The sequence below is a fragment of the Pseudorasbora parva genome, chromosome 3 (assembly GCF_024679245.1).
Source record: "Pseudorasbora parva isolate DD20220531a chromosome 3, ASM2467924v1, whole genome shotgun sequence".
NCBI classification, from domain to species: domain Eukaryota; kingdom Metazoa; phylum Chordata; class Actinopteri; order Cypriniformes; family Gobionidae; genus Pseudorasbora; species Pseudorasbora parva.
In genome coordinates, this window is record NC_090174.1 from 47,302,365 (window position 1) to 47,321,959 (window position 19,595).

The 19,595-nt window shown below is 39.8% G+C and overlaps 1 protein-coding gene across 1 annotated transcript; it reads right to left on the minus strand.

Moving 5' to 3' along the window:
- Positions 1-1,993: 1,993 nt before the first annotated feature.
- On the minus strand, positions 1,994-7,097 carry bmp10 (bone morphogenetic protein 10). Its single transcript, XM_067439232.1, has 2 exons — positions 6,359-7,097; positions 1,994-5,800 (listed from the first exon to the last, which is right to left on the minus strand). Exons 1-2 carry the CDS (start codon positions 6,756-6,758, stop codon positions 4,719-4,721), a joined length of 1,482 nt encoding a protein of 493 aa, XP_067295333.1. The 5' UTR covers positions 6,759-7,097; the 3' UTR covers positions 1,994-4,718.
- Positions 7,098-19,595: the final 12,498 nt, after the last annotated feature.

Sequence of the window (19,595 nt, forward strand, 5' to 3'; positions counted from 1 at the left end):
ATATTGATCTCAAAGGGGTGGCTCGCAGGCACCCTTCTGAGACCCATTGTAGACTAAGTCCACAAGCCCGCAAGTGAGCCATTTGGGACAGGGCCGATGTAATGAGTGCACTTGTTACCCAGCACACAGTGTTGGCTTGCTGACATCTGCAACGGCAGAACCTTGTAACAGTTCAGGTGGCACTTTCCATAGGGACTCCTAGTGTCAGTCATCGACACCACATCAGAGTATAACTGTGATTACATTTTGATACCTGATTACGTGTACAAACGTTTTAGTCTGACTTACCCAAGTGGAGAGTGAAATTGCTTGCTTACAATTAGCAATCAAAACTGAATCATTGCTTCTGATGCAACCAATCAGCTGTGAATAGATTTTTTTTTTTTAAACACAGCTAGTAATCTTATAGGCATCTCTTTGATCACCCTTTTACCCCTGAATTTGGGTTTTTATGCCATCTTTATATTGTTTTATATATCAGAATTCTAATGACATGAAACAATAAAAGTTCATTCAAATATTTTCATAAAAAAAAGTTTTGCTTATTTTATTAACATTAACAAGTCTGTTATAATAAGAACTTGGTAATAACTTCCTCTGTCAACACGACAAATGAATACCCGGAATTAGATGACAATATCCAGACACAAATGCTTCAGTAATTTGCAAATAGCTCATTAATGGGACAGAGCTCAAAGGCTTGTGTGTAATTGGTCAGGAGGTCCTGAACGGTCATCATGCAAGCTCAATAAACACACTGGAGGGTCTACATTGTTTCCCATCCTGGTTTAACTTTTCTTGTTATTGCTTTTGAGACTGTTTTATCAATTACCACAAATTTGAGTAAAAGAAACAAACGAAAAACTTTAATTTTTTTTTTTTAAAAACCATACTGGATGCCGATGATGTTTGGGCCCTCAAATGGCACTGCATCACTTACAGGAATGATACTGTAATGGAAATCACAACATGGGCTCAGGAATACTTTCAGAAAACATTGTCAGTGAGCACAATCCACCATGCCATTGCCAGCTAAAACTCTATAGGTCCAAAAATAAGCCATATCTAAACATGATCCAGAAGCGCAGGCCTTTTCTCTGGGCCAAGTATCATTTAAAATGGACTGTGGCAAAGTGGAAAACTGTTCTGTGGTCAGATTAATCAAACTTTGACGTTCTTTTTGGTAAACTGGGATGCCATGTCATCCGGACTAAAGAGGACAATGACAACCTACGTTGTTATCAGTTCTCAGTTCAGAAGCCTGCATCTCTGATGGTATGGGGTTGTATGAGTGCATATGGCATGGGCAGCTTACATCTGGAAAGGCATCATCAATGCTGGAAGGTATATCCAAGTTCTAGATCAACATATGCTCCCATCCAAGGGTCATCTCTTTCAGGGAAGACCTTGCATTTTCTAACATGACATTGCCAGACCACATGCTGCATAAATTACAATATAATGGCTGCGTAGAGGAAAGATCCGGGTACTGAAATGACCAGCCTGTATTCCAGATCTTTCACCCATAGAACACATTTAGCGCATCATAAAGAGGAAGATGCGACAAAGAAGACCTAAGACAGTTGAGCAACTAGAAGCCTGTATTAGACAAGAATTGGACAATATAATTATTTTCCTAAACTTGAGCAACTTATCTCCTCAGTCCCTAGACGTTTGCAGACTGTTATAAAAAAGAAGAGTGCCACAAAGTGGTAAACATGGCCATGTCCCAATTTCTTTTGACCTGTGTTGATGCCATGAAATTTAAAATCAAGTTATTTTTTCCCTTAAAATTAAACATTTTCTCAGTTTAAACATTTGATATGTCATCTATGTTCTATCCTGAATAAAATATTAAAATTGGAAAATTCCACATCATTGCATTCTGTTTTTATTCACAATATGTACAGTGTCCCAACTTTTTTGGAATCGAGTTTGTAAGTCACACAAGCAATTTCTTCAAAATATCATTTTATTTACATGTTCTGTGCGTTTGTACATGGCAAAATACATTGTTTTACATTGGCAACTGGCAATTACCAATTTCACATCTTAAATACATAGTGAACAAAGCCAAACACTTCTTAAGCCCCCCCACCCCTAACCACCCCAAAAAATACACAAATATATCTGCACAGTCTCAAGCCGCAGAGCAGATGAGCCTGTGTGGTCATTGGTTTCCAGTCAGCTTCCCATGAATGTGGATTTGTTTGACATATGTAAACTATGGGCCTTTGAGCTGCTGGTCTTCAATGGAAAGTTACATTTATGAATCGCTCCCACACCCAATGTCTAAACAGCGAGCTCTGGACTGATTGTAGCTAAATATATCTTGTTAAGAAGTTATGGAGTGTCTGGGTGCAAGGGACAAGGGGATCAACAAACTATTTAAAGATATATACAAATCCTAACAAGATGACAGTGCTTGAAAAGTGATTGATTAAAGCATCAACATCATTAAATATTTTAACACATGACAAAAGGATAAATTATTACAAATAATAATTTGATTTTAAATTAATGTATATGCTTGTATACCCATATTCTTAACACAACATAATTTTTTGTATAGTATATGTAGTCATGTACAATATTGCTATACAAAGTCACCAAAACAATAATAAAAACAAATAAATTAATCAATAAATAAGCTTGATAATACATCAAAGCAGCAGAACACAACTTGTATTTCAACATGAAGTTAATAATATAAAGTCAGAGATGCAAAGTATGCGTCATCCATGGGAATAATCCTGGCCAATATTATCAGTCTGAAAAGTCTTGGGAAGGATATCTGTGGGTGGCATGACCTTGCGAAACAGTTTCCATTTATCCTCCTGTCCTAATGGTGATAAGGGTTCCAAAAGAAGAAGGATGACAAGGAGAGTGATGGGGAGTAAATGATGTGTCTTCGCTTTAGGGTAGATTGGGGTCAAAGAGTTGATATGATATAAAAACCAACTGTCCACTCATTCCCAGGAATCCTAACAGCTGTCTCCCACCCCCCAGGAATCGTCTTTGGTCCTCACATGCGTTTTTCAGTTCTGACACCTTCTTATTATGACCATGCATACCCAGGTGAAAAATACGTACTATTAAATGCATTAGAAATACTTGATTTTTTTTTTTAGTACAATACAAACACTATAATGCATTTTAATACTTTAAATAGTACAACTTTTTCAACTGGTTAGGGGTGGGAGTGCAGCTTGCATGACAGGAGGAGGACCAGAAGGTGGTGATGAAGTGGACGGTCAAAGCTGTGCATCCTTTGTCAACCATCCCATTCTCATATCTCATCTGTGACATGTTGATTTGTGAGGTAATTCCATGGTGAAATGCAGACAAGATTTCAGTAGAAAAAATGGTACTGAAGAAAGGAAAAGTTCAGGATTTAGTGCCCCAAGTAAATGTAATTTCAAACATCTAGATGGATGAATTCAATTCTAGATGGTTTGAGTCATTTCAGAAGGTCCTCTTTCGATGTCTCTCTTGTATGATTGTCTGTTTATTACTTAGTTTTTTCAATGTATATATGTAATAATGTCTCATTGGCTTATAACTGTGGATTGTTTTGTATTTGTTCACATTGGAAAAACTTCTCACAAAAAAAAAAAAAAAATTGGGATTGAATTTTTCCTAAACTCCGTTCTAATGTTAATGATATTGACATACTCTTATGGACATTACTTTGACACACTCATCTCTGAATGTATACATCATAATTTCATAAATTTTAAACAAGCACTGTAAAGTGTATTGTGAAAAGTGCTATACAAATAAACCACTCAGAATGTGATTTTTGTTTATGTGTGGTTGCAGTTGTAAATGTAAAATTAATTTTAGTACAAAAGTTGATTTGCATGATTTGTTCAGGAAAACATTCATATGCAGACTCTACACACAAATGTGAGCGTACACACAATGAGAAGCCATGGTCCCGATTGTGTTTTTGTAGTACTGACTGCTAACTGTGAATATCCCGATTAGGAGTTGTTCTGAGACACATTCGGAAGTCCAGACTGGTCCGTTCTGGTCTGTTTTACCCCTTCCCTTGTCTTCGTCTCTTCTGATAACAATTTCACTTTGACTTGGACAGTTCATATCAAATGCATTCTGTTAGGCAGGAAACTGTGTATTGACTCGGCGTTGTCACGACAGATACGATACTGAGCTTAGTGGAAACTGGAAACAGACCGTTTCACAGGCCTCTTGTCTCTGGTTGGGTCACCGGACTGACCCTGTGGTGCTTGAGTTCACTGCCATCCCTACGAAACACCCACTTAGCGAGGACTCTGCTGACGCAAACGATATGGCCAAGTATGTAACGAGTTGGAGTTGATATAATCTCTGACTTAAACTTCAGTCTTTACTGATAAGAACATCTCATTTATCACGGCTGATCTTGAGGCGTGTCAGTGGTTCAATTATTGTCTTATGTTCCACCCAATCCTTATACAGTGGGGATGAAATGGTCACTGTTCCCACTAAGTCTTGCATTGTGGCCCCTTGCCACATGACTTCAGAACGGGCTGATTCCACAACTGATTTCATGACTCCTGCTAACACTTTTAAGGTTGGGAGTAAGAGCTCATCCACAGCCATTTGGAAGATACTTGGTATTAAGGTCATTGACAGTGAATGTCTTTAAGTCTCCTTTCAATCCAATCTGAAGCTTTTGGCCCAGCTTCACCCCACTTCCCCACGTCCATTAAATACTATCTGCATCCACACTTTGCTACCACCATACCTTCAAATTTATACTGGTATGTCACCACCCCTGCATCATCTAGGTAGAGTAAAGAGATAGGATCTAGTTCAGTGGGTACGCAACAAGCCCTGGACACTTTTTCTGGACTTTTCAGATTGACCAAAGTTTGTACAATGGCATGTTTTGTAGGTGTTACATGTTTGGTCAAAGGGTACGTGCATGTCCCAGTACACTCAAAGGCTTCATAACCGGTGGGTGCCAGGATCCAGCTGTCCCACTTAATGTCTTTGAAGTCCACATAGAGAGAGCTCCTTTTACACTGGTTGCCTTTGGCATTGCGTCGAATTCGAGATGCTGTGTCATAGATGAGGTTGGAGCGCATCTGTAGTAGAGCTTCCTCGCTCTGCTCCTCTTCCTCATTTCCACTTTTTTGTCCCATAATTCCCAGGTCATCCCAAAGGCCTGTCAACTCCTGCTCAAAGTTGTCTTGAATGCCTGGCCCAGCGGTCTCATGCTGGATCAGCTCATTCAGCTCTCGTTTGTCTCCACGGTGGTCTCCGCTCTGATCATCAGAGAACACTATCATTAAGGGTTTGTGTTTGTCCTCAGGGCTTGTGTCGATGTCCATGTCCCCATCTATGGCATTGCCTTCTTCCCCACCTTCAGCTGCCACCACACTCTGAGAATTCAAACTGGCTATGTGAACCTCCAGCCTGTGGGTGGTGCCATAGTCTGATTTCCGCCAAAGGTGCACCGCAGCGGTCATGTCAAAGGACTCCCACCTGTTATCTGTACCATAAATCTGCCGAGACGCCAATTCCACTAGTTCTGTTTCTCCCTCTTGCCTTGTATGATTTCCTTCCTCAATATTGTCGCCTCTTATTTGCTGACTGCTGTTCGTTTCAATCTGTTTGATCTCATATATGGTCACTTTTCTGTCAACACCCGCGTATTTGTTGCGGTCAGTCTGGACCAGAGTGTACAGTCGGAGCTCAGCTGCGGTGACTCTCTCATGGTGTGGAATTGACACGTTGAAGAGAAGTGGGTGTAGTCTTACTCCACCAGGTCCCATGCTGCAGGGGGAGGAGTCTGAAAAGAACAACACTAAAATTAGGGATTCAAATTCTCAGGTTTTAAGTGAATACCAGTTATATTTTATATTATATTTATACATTATAAATATTATATTTATGTATGTGTGCATTTGGGACAGACAGTCTGGCTAATATGAAAGTAATGGATTAAATCGAGGTCTAACTTTCACTTCTTGCATGCATTTGTAAACAACATGTAGATTATACACTTTCAAATAAAACGGTACACAACAAAAACATATATTTCTCTAATATGTATTCATGATTTAGTATAAGTGTTAATTATGAATCATTGTGCTTTTATTTTAAATAGTGCACAACCACCAATTTTTTATATATTTATATTTATATTAATATTTTCCTTTACTAGAATTGTGGCTTACCAGAACAATTTAATTACTTTTTTATAATGTAAAATGAAAATATTTAGCAATCATTATATTTTTGTATGAACAGTAGAGAATTATTTAACTTCCATCACCAGCTTTTACAAAAATGAACAAAAAATACAGAATTAAAACAGCCCTTGATGGAAAAATAAATGCACATTTACCTTCATTTTTAAAGCTGCGTACTATGTTTGCAGAAGGCATTGCTGTCCGGTCATTTGCGAAGCGGTTGTAGAGCTCCATCATGTACTCAGGGGGCTCTATGCGAGTGGCCCCTGGCTGCACAGGAGGGCCGGGACGTGTCAGGTTAAAGGTGCGTAGAAACTGTCCCTTCAGGGTTTCCAGCAAGCTTTGCATGTCCACCTCACTGTCCTGCTCTAGGAGTGAAGGATCCAGAACCCCTCCATGTCCGTCATCCAACCCTGGAGCGATCCGATGCCTCTCCGGAGAGCCGATGGGGTTACTTTGTGCACAAAAAGGCCCCCAGAACAGCAGAAAAATGGCCAATGAAACAGATCTGGTGGATGAACACATAATCCAGAAGTAATTCCTGCTGCCAGACATGATGTGAGGCAAATGAGGTGTGTATCAGCAATAGGTGCAGAGTTTCACAGAAGTGAAATCTGTGGATCTATAGATCCAGAGACAAATAATTTGAAACCCTTAATTTGAAGTGCTCAAACTCTTGCTTCTGGATGGAAGGTCAATTGTCGCTGCAGTGCAGAATGTAGGAAAGTAGAGCCGTCCTGTGCTGTTTTGGTTTTTATATGTAGCCACACACTGGTCACTGCATTAAAGTGCCTCTAGTCCTGAACTCTGAGCGTTTATTCTTCTTCTCACCTTTTGATGTCTGAAAAGTTTGGGCTTGAGGGTGGTTTCACTACGTGTAAGTGATGTCCCTCTGTGGCATCTCTTTTCAAATGTTTTTTCCTCTCTCTCTCTCTCTCTCTCTCTCTCTCTCTCTCTCTCTCTCTCTCTCTCTCTCTCTCTCTCTCTCTCTCTCTCTCTCTCTCTCTCTCTCTCTCTCTCTCTCTGACTCTCTGACTCTTGCTCTGCCTACTTTCTCTCTCTGTCCCTTATCTACAAACTAGGAAGCTCTGCAGTTCTAGTGTTCATAGTGTCCCAGTGTGTGTGCGTGTGCGTGTGTGTGCACCGTTATCTGCTTTCTTTTCCTTAATGAGGATTTTGTAAACATTGCTCTGATACGTGCAGAAGCCCCTTCCTTTGTTTGGGTGGATGAACCAGGCCAGATTTTGGGCCTAATGTTTATTTGTTTTTCCTATGATTTCCTATGAGTGTTGGGACCTAAGTTCATTGACCATTTCTTTTTGACAAACGTCTGAAGAGTGCCTCCAATCTTTGAACAAGAGAGGATAAATATCTGTGGTGGCGGAAATTGAAATGAAATGAGGTGTGAGAGGTTGCAGGATAGACTGAAAGGAACCACTTTTTGCCATTACAGTGCTGTTATCAGAGGGTTTTGGAAAGCATTTGACAAGCATCAGTTGCAATGAAATGAGTTTGTAGTACTTGAAAATGAAATATTTCCTTATGGGAAATAATAAATTGTTCAAACTGTGGACAGATGACTTGACCTCTTTTTCTAACTCTAACACACACACATACTACTTATGATTCCGTGCATGTGAATATTTTGTTTGTATTTCCACTGACTTCTGGATCATCTTATCATCTTTAGGGTGTGCATGCAGGGTGCCTGCTGAAGAGCTTCTGCGCTCACGGGCAAAAACAAACAGCTCATTCGGAAGTGAAGGGAAGCCCTTATCACCCGTTTTCTGAGGCTGACACAACTCTGTAGCCAAAATCTCCAGAGGCTCAGGATGTCAAGAACCCAATAGAGGAACTTCATACAGTGGCATATCCCTACCCGACAAAACTAGATTGCGGTAATTATCAGAGGAATGCTTCAGTCAATGTTATAACTTAAATGGAGTTATAAAGTCCATTTAAAGGCATTATCCAAGATGGCTGCCTGTATGTAGTATGTGTGTTGTTTATCTCTGCTTCTTTCCAACTTAAAAGGACATCAAAGACTGTTTTAAGGCTTACGTTGGATTTTTATCTACATTATTATTATTACTATAACTAATTAATTGCCTAAATGAGGGCATATTTTATATTTGTTTATTTGCTTGGCTGCCTGACGCTGTGGATCCCTATGGACGGCATGCTTAATGCTAATGCTAATGAGGGGAGAGATACACCTGCATCGTATTCGTGGATTATTCCGAACACTGTGACTTCCCTGGAGCCGGTTGATGGGAATCCTGTCATGAGGCCCTGGGTTGAGAGGTGCCTTTTTGGTCGGGCGCCTTTTATTCTGAGGGATGAATCAAGAGGTCTGCGATGTTTGTGGGCACGTGGAAACGGAAAACTGTCTCCCTATGCGACGTTCATCTATAGGGACAGTTCGACAGCTGGCGCAGCACGGAAGAGCTGGTTGGTCTTTCTTTTGCTCCTAATATCGGGGAATATCCACCCTAATCCAGGCCCAGAACTTGCGCAGCTTCAGACTCCTGCTGAGTTCAAGTCTAGTAATGGTTTGCATCTTTTTCACCTCAATGTCCGCAGTTTGGTAAACAAAATAGACCTAATAAGAATATGGGCTGATTCAACGAACTCTGATATAATTGTTCTATCAGAGACATGGTTAAAGAAGTCAGTTCCTAATAACATGATCCATATTGAGGGGTATAATGTTTTTAGATCGGATCGAACAAAAAAAGGTGGTGGAGTTGCAGTTTATATTAAGTCTAAGCTAAACTGCACTTGTATATTATCCATCAGCAAGCCAAACTTTTTTGAACTTTTGGCAATTAAATTAGTTTTTGGTAATGGTCCAGATATCATCGTTGTTGGATGTTATCGTCCCCCTTCAGCTTCAAGTGAAGCTATTACTTCACTTACGGACCTTCTCCATAACTGGACTAAATCAGAGCTTATTTTACTCGGGGATTTAAACTGGGATTGGTTATCACAAATGTCTGACCCACTCAAGGGTATTTGCGACTCTCTTTGTTTGGATCAATTGATAAAGTTACCCACCCGGTTAAATCATAAAGATCTAGTTAAATCCACGCTACTTGATGTAATTTTAACCAATGCTCCTCATAGATTCTCTGCAGTTGGCGTTTTTTGTAATGATGTAAGTGACCATTGTGCAATAGTATGTGTAAGGAATTGTAGGATTCCAAAGAGTAAACCACGTTTTATTTTAAAACGACAATTTAAACATTTTAATGATCAAGCCTTTCTGCAAGATATTTATAATAGTGATTTATATGTTGTTTCACAGATACCTGATGTTGATATAGCATGGGAGTATTTTAAATGTACTTTTTTGCCTATATGTGACAAACATGCACCTTTTAAAAGGTTTAGAGTAAGAAGTAGAGATAATCCCTGGTTTAATGAGTCAATATCTTCTCTTATAAAAAATAGAGATAATGCATGGGCTAAAGCAAAGAAAACAAATAATAATATGGATTGGGTAAATTATAGGACAATAAGAAATAACTGTACAAAATTGATAAAAAAATCTAAATGTGATTATTATTTAAATATGATGAATGAAAATTTGAACAATCCGACACATTTCTGGAAGTTGACTCAATCAATTGGTGGTAAAAAAAACTCCACCAGTCTGCCGGACTGTTTAAAAATAAATGAGAGTGTAATACGGGACAAGGAAAATATTGTAACAGCTTTTAACAACCATTTTATCACTGCTGGCTTAATTCCGGACTTTAGTAATTTAGAGGAACATAATGTAGAAGGCAATGTGGCAAATGCTTCGTGTTGTTCTCAGCTGTTCACCTTTACTCCTATTTTGGCTACACAAGTTTATAAAGCCTTGTTAAACTTGGATTGTAAAAAATCAGCGGGATTTGATAAAATAGAGCCTTACTTTTTAAAAATTGCTGCAGATCTTATAACAGAACCCATCACTTCAATTTTTAATTTAAGTTTAAAATCAAATGTTATTCCTCGTGCATGGAAATCAGCTATGATTCTACCTTTGTTAAAAGGTGGTGATCCATCTGAGATGAATAATTACTGTCCAATTTCAAGGTTGTCAGTGATGGCAAAAGTATTTGAATCTTTTATAAATGATCAAGTAAAACAGTTTATTACTGAAAATAATATTTTAAATGAATTTCAATCAGGCTTTAGATCAGGTCACAGTACTGTAACTGCAGCCATGCTGGTTACTAATGATATTATTAAATGTTTGGATAGTAAACAGCATTGTGCAGCTTAATTTGTAGATCTCTCCAAAGCATTTGATTCTGTAGACCATAAACTACTGTTGCAGTGACTTAGTTGTGTGGGTTTTAGTGAAACAGCTCTAAATTGGTTTAATAATTACTTATTTGAACGAACTCAATGTGTCTCAGTTGAAAATTTTATATCTGCAGAACAAACAATTAAAAAAGGTGTCCCACAGGGTTCAGTTTTAGCACCAATTTTATTTTCTATCTATATCAATGACATAGGTTGTGGGATAACTCCAGCTAGAATCCATCTATATGCTGATGACACAATCATTTACACAGTCGCACATTCTTTGAGTCAAGCCATGGAGTTTCTGCAAGATTCTTTTCGGTCTTTGCAGCTGTCATTGTCAAATTTGAAACTGGTTTTAAACACACAAAAAACAAATTATATGCTTTTCACCCGGGGTTCCATTAAAACAGATTTCCCGATTTTAACTTTAGAAAGAGACTGTATAGAAAGAGTAAACTGTTATAAATACTTAGGCATATGGCTAGATGAAAAATTAGGTTTTAATGTACATATTGAAAATCTCTTGAAAAAGCTTAGACCAAAACTGGGTTTTCTCTTTCGTTTAAAGAAATGTTTTCCTTTAGAAGCAAGAAAGAGAATTATTCAAAGTTGTTTCCTCTCCGTCTTAGATTACGGTGATGTGGTTTATATGCATGCAAGTTCATCTTCTCTAAAAAAGTTAGATTGTGTATACCATGCTGCCTTGCGCTTTGTGACGAGTGCCTCTTCACGCACTCATCATTGTAACTTGTACGAATTGGTGGGTTGGTCTTCTTTGTTTCAAAGGAGAAAAATACACATGCTGATGTTTATTGCTAAGGCATTGTTGGGAAAACTACCACTTTATATTTGTCAACTTTTATCGTATTACACCTGTACTTATAGCACTAGATCGAGAGATAAATTGCTTTTAAAGGTTCCTAGAGTACGTTCAGAGTTTGGTAAAACTGCCTTCTCTTTCTATGCTCCCTGGTTATGGAATGAGCTGCAGAGTATAATAAGGATAGAAGCACTCCCTTCTTTAAAAGTTTTTAAAAACCTCTTATTAACCAAGTTAAGGGAAACATGTGTATGTTTTGTTAAGTAGATTTTGTTGTTATTTTGAGTGTTGGACAAAATTTTATGAAAGATTCAGATTTTTTTTTTTTTTTTTTTTTTTTTTGTATGTTGTTTATGTGAAACTTTCTGTGCTGCCATCTTGGCCAGGACTCCCTGGAAGAAGAGATTTATATCTCAATGGGACTATCCTGGTAAAATAAAGGATAAAAAAAAAAAAAAAAAAAAAATGTAGCTACTTCCAATACTTGCAAAAGATCAGTTTCCACCTATCTGATCCACTAAACTACTTAGAGCAGTGGTTCTCAACCTTTTTTGACTACAAGGTCCCCCATTGTCTGTAACAGTATTTAACAGACCCCAAGTCCCAGACTGAATCAGAAATCGCCCCCTAAACCCTCATTTACTATTCCCTACATCAGTCCACTAATGCAGTTCACTTGAAGGAGTAAATGAAAACAAATGAGTGAATTCAGACAGTCGTTGTGTGTACATCGGCTGTACATTCATTATTGCGGTGCATCTGGGATTGAATGAGTGCACTCAATAACATCCACTATGGTTTCAGACACCACTACAAATGGCTGTCCCTTCAAATAATGCCCTATTTGAGGGAAAATTAATTATCAAAACATAGTTTAATCAATAGACTTCTAGTTACTGTACATAAAAATGTAACTAAAATATTTACAATTAAAGTAATAAAAGTTTTATTTCCCTCAGGAAATCCATGCTTTTTAACCATTGATTTACTGGACGAGTATTGAGGATATAAAAAATATTTTTTTACCATTATAGTTTTTAACCAATAACATTTTTCAGATCTTGGCTGGCATAACTAAAAAAAAACTCAAAAAATGAATATTAATCGTGTTTTAAGACTGTATGCTTAAAAATAATAATAATAATAATTTTAAGTCATCTTGAGGCCCCCTTTGAAGTTTCCTGAGTCACTCTAATGGACGCTTGGCCCCTTGGCTAAGAATCACTGATCTAGAGAGTTCCAGCCAAACGGTTACAAGAAAAGTTAATTAAAAAATATAATTGTTTACTCACACACATGTTGTTCCAAACCCCTCTGTTGTTATTTTTAGAGAATGTACACACTCCTCTTTTTCATAGAGACTGTCAAACTTCAAAAAGTAATGTATGACTAGCCATTTGTCAACTTGTGCATTATATTACAAATCTGTTGAAGCCCCAGTGTTGAGGATGCAGTATACTAAATAAAATAAAATAAAAATACACACAAAAGTATATACGGTGTAGGGGGTGGGGGGTGGGGAGATTTGGTGGAGTATTTAGTCAGCCACCAATTATGCTAGTTCTCCCACTTAAAAAGATGAGAGAGGCCTGTATTTTTTATAAACTTCAACTATGAGAGACAGAATGAGAAAAAATCCAGAAAATTACATTGTCTGATTTTAAAAGAATTTATTTAAAAAAAATATGGTGGAAGATAAGTATTTGGTCAATAACAAGAGTTAATCTCAATACTTTGTTATATACCCTTTGTTGGTAATGACAGAGTTCAAATGTTTTCTGTAAGTCGCCACAAGGTTTTTACACACTGTTGCTGGTAGTTTGGCCAGATTCCAGATCTCCTCTAGAGTAGTGATGTTTGGGACTGTCACTGGGCAACACAGATTTTCAACTCCCTCTAAAGATTTTATATGGGGTTAAGATCTGGAGACTGGCTAGGCCACTCCACGACCTTGAAATGCTTCTTAAGAAGCCAATCCTTTGTTGCCCGTGCGGTATCTTTGGGATCATTGTCATGCTGAAAGACCCATCCACGTTTCATCTTCAATGCCCTTGCTGATGGAAGGTTTTTACTCAAAATCTCAAGATACATGGCCCCATTCATTCTTTCCTTTACATGGCCATCCTGGTCCCTTTGCATAAAAATAGCCCCAAAGCGTGATGTTTCCACCCCCATGTTTCACAGTAGGTATGGTGCAACTCAGCATTCTTTCTCCTCCAAACACGACAAGTTGAGTTTTTACCAAGAAATTCTATTTTGGTTTCATCTGACCATATGACTCCCAATCCTCTTCTGGATCATCCAAATGCTCTCTAACAAACTTCAGACAGGCCTGGAGATGTACTGGCTTAAGCAGGGAGACACGTCTGGCATTACAGAATTTTTGCTTACCGTTCTTGTGATCATTTTGAACCACACAAGGTGATATCTTGCGTGGAGCCCCACTTGTATGTCTTCCATTTTCTAATAATTGCTCCCACAGTTGATTTATTCACACCAAGCTGCTTACCTATTGCCGATTCAGTCTTCCCAGCCTGTGCAGGTATACAGTTTTTTTTTCTGACAAAATTGGCTCCTTTGAAAGCTCTTTGGTCTAGTCATAGTGGAGTTTGGAGTTGGAATTTTTGAGGTTGTGGACAGGTGCCTTATATACTGATAACGAGATCAAACAGGTTCCATTAATACAGGTAATGTGTGAAGGACAGAGAAGCCTCTTAAAGAAGAAGTTACAGGTCTTTGATAGCAAGAAATCTGGCTTTTTTGTAGGTGACCAAATACTTTTCTTTCTTTTTTTTGTGTGCAAATAAATTCTTTAAAAATCAGACAATGTGATTTTCGGGATTCTTTTCTCATTCTGTCTCTTATAGTTGAAGTGTACCTATGAAGAAAATGACAGACCTCTCTCTATCTTTTTAAGAAGGAGAACTTGCACAATTTGTGGCTGACTAAATACTTTTTTGCTCCACTGTAACTGAGGCTGAGGTAAAAACTGTGAATTACAGAATTTATTGGAACACTGGTCTGGTGAGTCTTCTCTGTATTTTCCACTGCACAAGAGGCATGATCAACGAGCATTATTTGAATGACTCTGTATGCAATTGGATAGTCCTTCAACCAATCAGACCAAGAGGCGTGATCAACAGGCAATGACCCATCATTTCTCTATCTGTCATCGTGTTAAACTCACCAATAGCATGTCAGGTGGATAAGCCAGCCTGTTATTGGTTCCCGCAAAACTGTAACAGAAACAGTAGAAATGAATGTACAAGTTGCAGAGCGAAATTGCCGGCAGATCAGGTTGGGTTTACCCAGTCTACGTTGAGGGTGCATATAGACTGCAAAGGGAGTGCATGTGAGCGAGCACCCTTCTTAAAAACTAAAATGACAAATGGAACACCCTATGGTCACACGGCCATGGCTCAGCCATTAAAAGTCCACAAGGTCGAAAGTGCATATGAAGAGTAAAATTTGGGACAGGGTTTATTTGAAAGGGTGCATCCGAAAATTCATTGCCTTATAGGTGCCTTAAAACTGATTTCGGAAAGACTTCTAAAGCAGTTTAACAGTTTGATAATCTACAGCACAGAGCAGGCTTTGGTGAGAACTATTAAAAATGTAATTACTACTGTAGTAATTTCTTGCTAGAATTTAAATCAGAACTGGAAAATATTGGTCTAAAACTTACATTTACACACAGATTGACCAGCAATCGCAACTTTCCGACGCCATTTTTCTTTTTCTCGCTCAGCTTTCACCGAAAGGATACATCTTTACTGCCTTCAAAATCCATTAGATTGTAATTTTTTCTTGTAAATGCCAAACAACTGAACTACTGTCAAGCCACGGTACGGTAAGCCTAGAGGAAAAATTTAGTAGTTTAGTAGCGAGCTAAACACCAACAATAGAAGGCATATGGATATGATGAACAGAAAATGCATTTACTGTCAACAAAACAATCTCATCTTCAGTTCTCAAATTCATTCTTCATTAAAATAGCGCACTGCTCTGGAACATAGTTCTGGACATTTGTCCAATACGTGTCACTAAACATGTGATATGAGCTTCATTAACCTTTTCATTGATAAATAATTTTTAACAATGAAGTTTGCCATTGATATATTCTTCTTTTGCCGAGAAATATTCTACCTCAATATGTCATGCATGTTGCGTAACCGATAGTTTCTCTTGTCTATTTAGAATTAGAACTGCCTGATTCGCAAAATGAACAATTACTCATAAATGCTTGAATGAGTGGTTCTGTTTTCCCCAAAATTAAATGTTGGGGAGACCAGGTATGTTTTTTTATGTTTTTTATGGTTTTAGGTATACTTTTTTCTTCACCATCTAAAATATCTCGGGTTTTTTAACCCTTATTCCCTGAGAAGGAAACAAGACACTGCATCGTAAGAACGACAATTATGGGGAACGCCCCCAGCGTTACATGTCTGAAGCATGAATGAATTTAAGACCAATCCTGATTGGTGCTACGTCATGTCGTAGTATGTGACGGCATACCCGGAAGTATAAAGGGACACCGTTTCACAACCGCTCTAGCTTTTTCGCAATGAAGCAAGTCGCTCCCAGGCATGGAGAGGCGTGGCAAGGCAAGGCAAGTGTCTCGTTCCCTTCTCAGGGAACAAGGCAAGGCAAGTGTCTCGTTCCCTTCTCAGGGAACAAGGGTTATAGTCATAACCCGAGACGTTCCCTTCCGAAGGAACTCCCACTGTGCCGTAAGAAAGACACTTTTGGGGAACGAGTACCCACTATGACACCACGAACCATGTCTGCCCTAGTGTGAAGCTGGAACCCAGGCACACTTAGGATGAGAGGACCCTAGCGCCTGGAGCCAGGGAGATGCAGACTGTAAAACCTGATAAAAGTGTGTGGGGTAGCCCAGCCGGCTGCCTCACAGATCTCCTGAAGCGGGACCCCCATTTGAAGTGCCTGAGAAGAGGCCATGCCCCTAGTGAAATGTGCCCTCAAGGCCAAAGGTGAACAATCGCCTGGACAATCCAGTTACTGACCGTCTGCTTGGACACGGGCAGACCCCTTTTAGAAGACCTGAAACACACTAACAGCTGGTCCAACTTTCTCCACTGCGAAGACTTCCGCAGATAAATTTGCAGTGCTCTGACCGGGCAGAGCAGATGAAGTCTCCCCTCTTCAGCCGACACATGAGGTGGAGAATGAAATGCCAGCAGGACCGTAGGCCACCAAGTGGAAAATACATTCCACTTTAAGCCGTACAACCTTCTCGTGGAAGGAGCCCTGGAACTGAGTATGGTCTCCACTACACCTGCCGACAGGCCAGCCTCGAAGTACTGAGCCCCCTCAGGGGCCAGACCCAAAGCTTCCACAGCTCTGGTTGGGGGTGAAATATTGTGCCCCTTGCCTGAGACAGCAAGTCCCTCCTCAAAGGGATCTGCCATGGAGGACCTGCCAGCAGTGCTATGATGTCTGAGAACCATACTCTGGCCGGCCAGTATGGGGCTACTAGGAGTAGATCCCGTCCTGGCGGTCCCTCTCCAGAACTCCTGGAAGCAGAGCTATCGGGGGAAATGCATACAGACACAGCCTTGGCCATGTCTGTACCATGAAATCCAACCCCAGCGGGGCTGGATGCGTAAGGGAAAAGAGTGTGGTCTGTTCCATGATCTGCACAACTCATTGTGCAAATCAGGAAAAAAAGGCATACCCCAGCACTGAAGTTGAGACCTGTGGTGCAGGAGGCGCTCATCAAGTTTACTCTTAATTACTATCGCTTCCTGCACATATGATGGACAGCTGATGTTTAGTCTGGCCACCACAAGAGTCACAACCTCAATGAGCTCCTCATAAGCGGGCACGTGAGGTGATGAGTGAGCCTCAACTTTACTCGCCTTGATGATGAGCACATCCACATCCTCAGATGCAGATAGCTCAAATATCGGACCCTCTTCTCGTGCAGAAGAATCCGCAGCACAGGCTTCTGGAGGAAAGTGCCTCAGCAGTCCCGATCTCATCAGCCAGTTCCTGTTGCGATCCCCACGATCTAAGCCGCACGCCACCTCAATGGCAAAGGGACCTGAACCGCGGGGAACGCAAGCCTGGCCGCCCTCGTCAAACATGGCCAGGCGGGAGCGCAGCACTCTGATGAGAAGTGCTTCACAGTGCTCACAGCTAGCTCCCTCGAGAGTTAATCAAACTGTTTACACACATAGAGTGCGTATCCCCACCCATGATGTAACGAGGGCAGGGGTGCACACTAGAGGTTAGATCGGGCTCAAAAAATCAAGCCCGACCCTACCCGAGCCCGTGCACGTTGTGTCCAAGCCCGGCCCAGCCCGACACATTAACTTTAATTATGAGCCCGAGCCCGATTTAAACCCGACCATTGTTCAATACATGGGTGTTTTGACGAGAACGAGCCTGTAATGAGCAAAGTGCAGCGAAGCGGCCTGGTGAGGCTCATGATAAAACTACATTTAGTTTTCAGTTTTCTCCAAAGCAACTGTACAGCCGAATAACATTTTGTTGCAATATTTTCATGTTTAACACTTTGAAGCTGCTTTGAAACAATCATTATTGTAAAAGCGCTATAGGCTATAAATAAAGTTGACTTGACTCCGCTCAATAATCCGCAGGCGCGCGCTCATGATCCACTCACCGGTAAACTGATGTTTGCTCAAATCCAGCTCAGACATTTATATAGCTTACTTTGTTGTTGCCATTAAACAATGTGTTTTTCCTTCATATTTATGTTTAAATATTATAATATTATTTTTACATTTCATCTGATTACGATGAGTGAAAAGATGCGAGTGGGTCAGAAATGATTTTGGTGGTTATATTTAGTTTAATATTAAGTTTTGTTTTGTAGAAAGCATTTATTTCGTTTTGTTTAAATTGTATCTTAATTTTAAAAAAAGGTTTCTTGGGCCAATTGCTTGGATTTAATAAATAAAAAGCAAATAGCAGACTATAATCGCGAGGTGAAGTCATGGGAGTGATTGCTTTCATTTCATCTCATGAACTGGAGCGCGCGTCTCATAAATAAACCGAAACTCAGCAGGCTATACTTGCCTCACAGACATGACAAATATGCGTATAGAAAGCTTGAAATGTCCACTTTTAAACGAAACGATTCGAAGATATTTAATTAAGCAAAATACAGTGTTCAGGCGAGCAGCTCTTGACACAGAGCGTTTCTGTTTATAATGCTGCGCTCCATCACTGCTCGAGCTGTGAGTTTAACACGCATTTTTACACTAATCCTGACTTGTGCAACTTTGTAGCCTACACATTTGTTTCTTAGTTGTTGTATTAGTTCTTACTTTGCTAAATATACATATAATTTCTGATTATAGCATAGCTTTCTGCCCATCCAATTAGACTAGTAAAGTAGGCTAATGACTAAAAAAACAAACGCTTGATCACGGGCCCGGCCCTACCCGACCCGAGAATAGTGCAGGGAAATCTCAGCCCGACCCGGCCCGCGGGTTGGTTCGGGTCAGGTTCGGGCTCGGGCTCGGGTAGAGAATCTAAACTCAGATTCACACACACACACACACACACACAACAGAGCGCTGCTGAAGAGTGAAAAAGCTAGCGCGGTTGTGAAACGGCGTCCCTTTATACTTCCGGGTATGCCATCACATTCAACGTCTTGACATAGAACCAATCAGGATTGGTCTTAATTTCATTCATGCTTCAGACGCTGGGGGCGTTCCTCATAATTGTCATTACAACACAGTGGGAGTTCCCTCGGAAGGGAACTGTCCATTTTTAGGTAGACAAAATGCACAAAAACGAACAGTATTTCAAGTGATATGCCATGACAACAGTTTTAATTTAAATGAATGGCTCAACAATAAAATGTGTTAATATGGGGAGTGTATGTCCATATTGTGTGTGTTTGTGCATGCACATGTGCATTTGTTTGTGCATGTCTGTATGTTCTCATTCATGTGTGTGTGTGTGTGTGTGAGCCTGTTTATGTGGTTTATGAGGACACAAATTTGTATAACTACATGGGTATTACACTGGTATTACACTATAAATGTGGTTTATGAGGACATATCAAATGTCCTCATAATTCAAATGGCCTTAAAAACATACTAAATGATGTTTTTTTGAGAAAGTAAAAATGCAGAATGTTTCCTGTGATGGGTAGGTTTAGGGGCAGGGGCAGTGTAAGGGGATAGAAAATACGGTTTGTACAGTATAAAAACCATTACGCCTATGGAGAGTCCCTGTAAACGTGTGTGTGTGTGTGTGTGTGTGTGTGTGTGTGT

Excerpts from the sequence above, each read along its gene's own strand:
- bmp10 (XM_067439232.1), bottom strand. The coding sequence starts at position 6,758 with ATGTCTGGCAGCAGGAATTACTTCTGGATTATGTGTTCATCCACCAGA. Across the intron at positions 5,801-6,358 it reads ACGCAGCTTTAAAAATGAAG|ACTCCTCCCCCTGCAGCATG; the intron begins GTAAATGTGCAT and ends TGTTCTTTTCAG.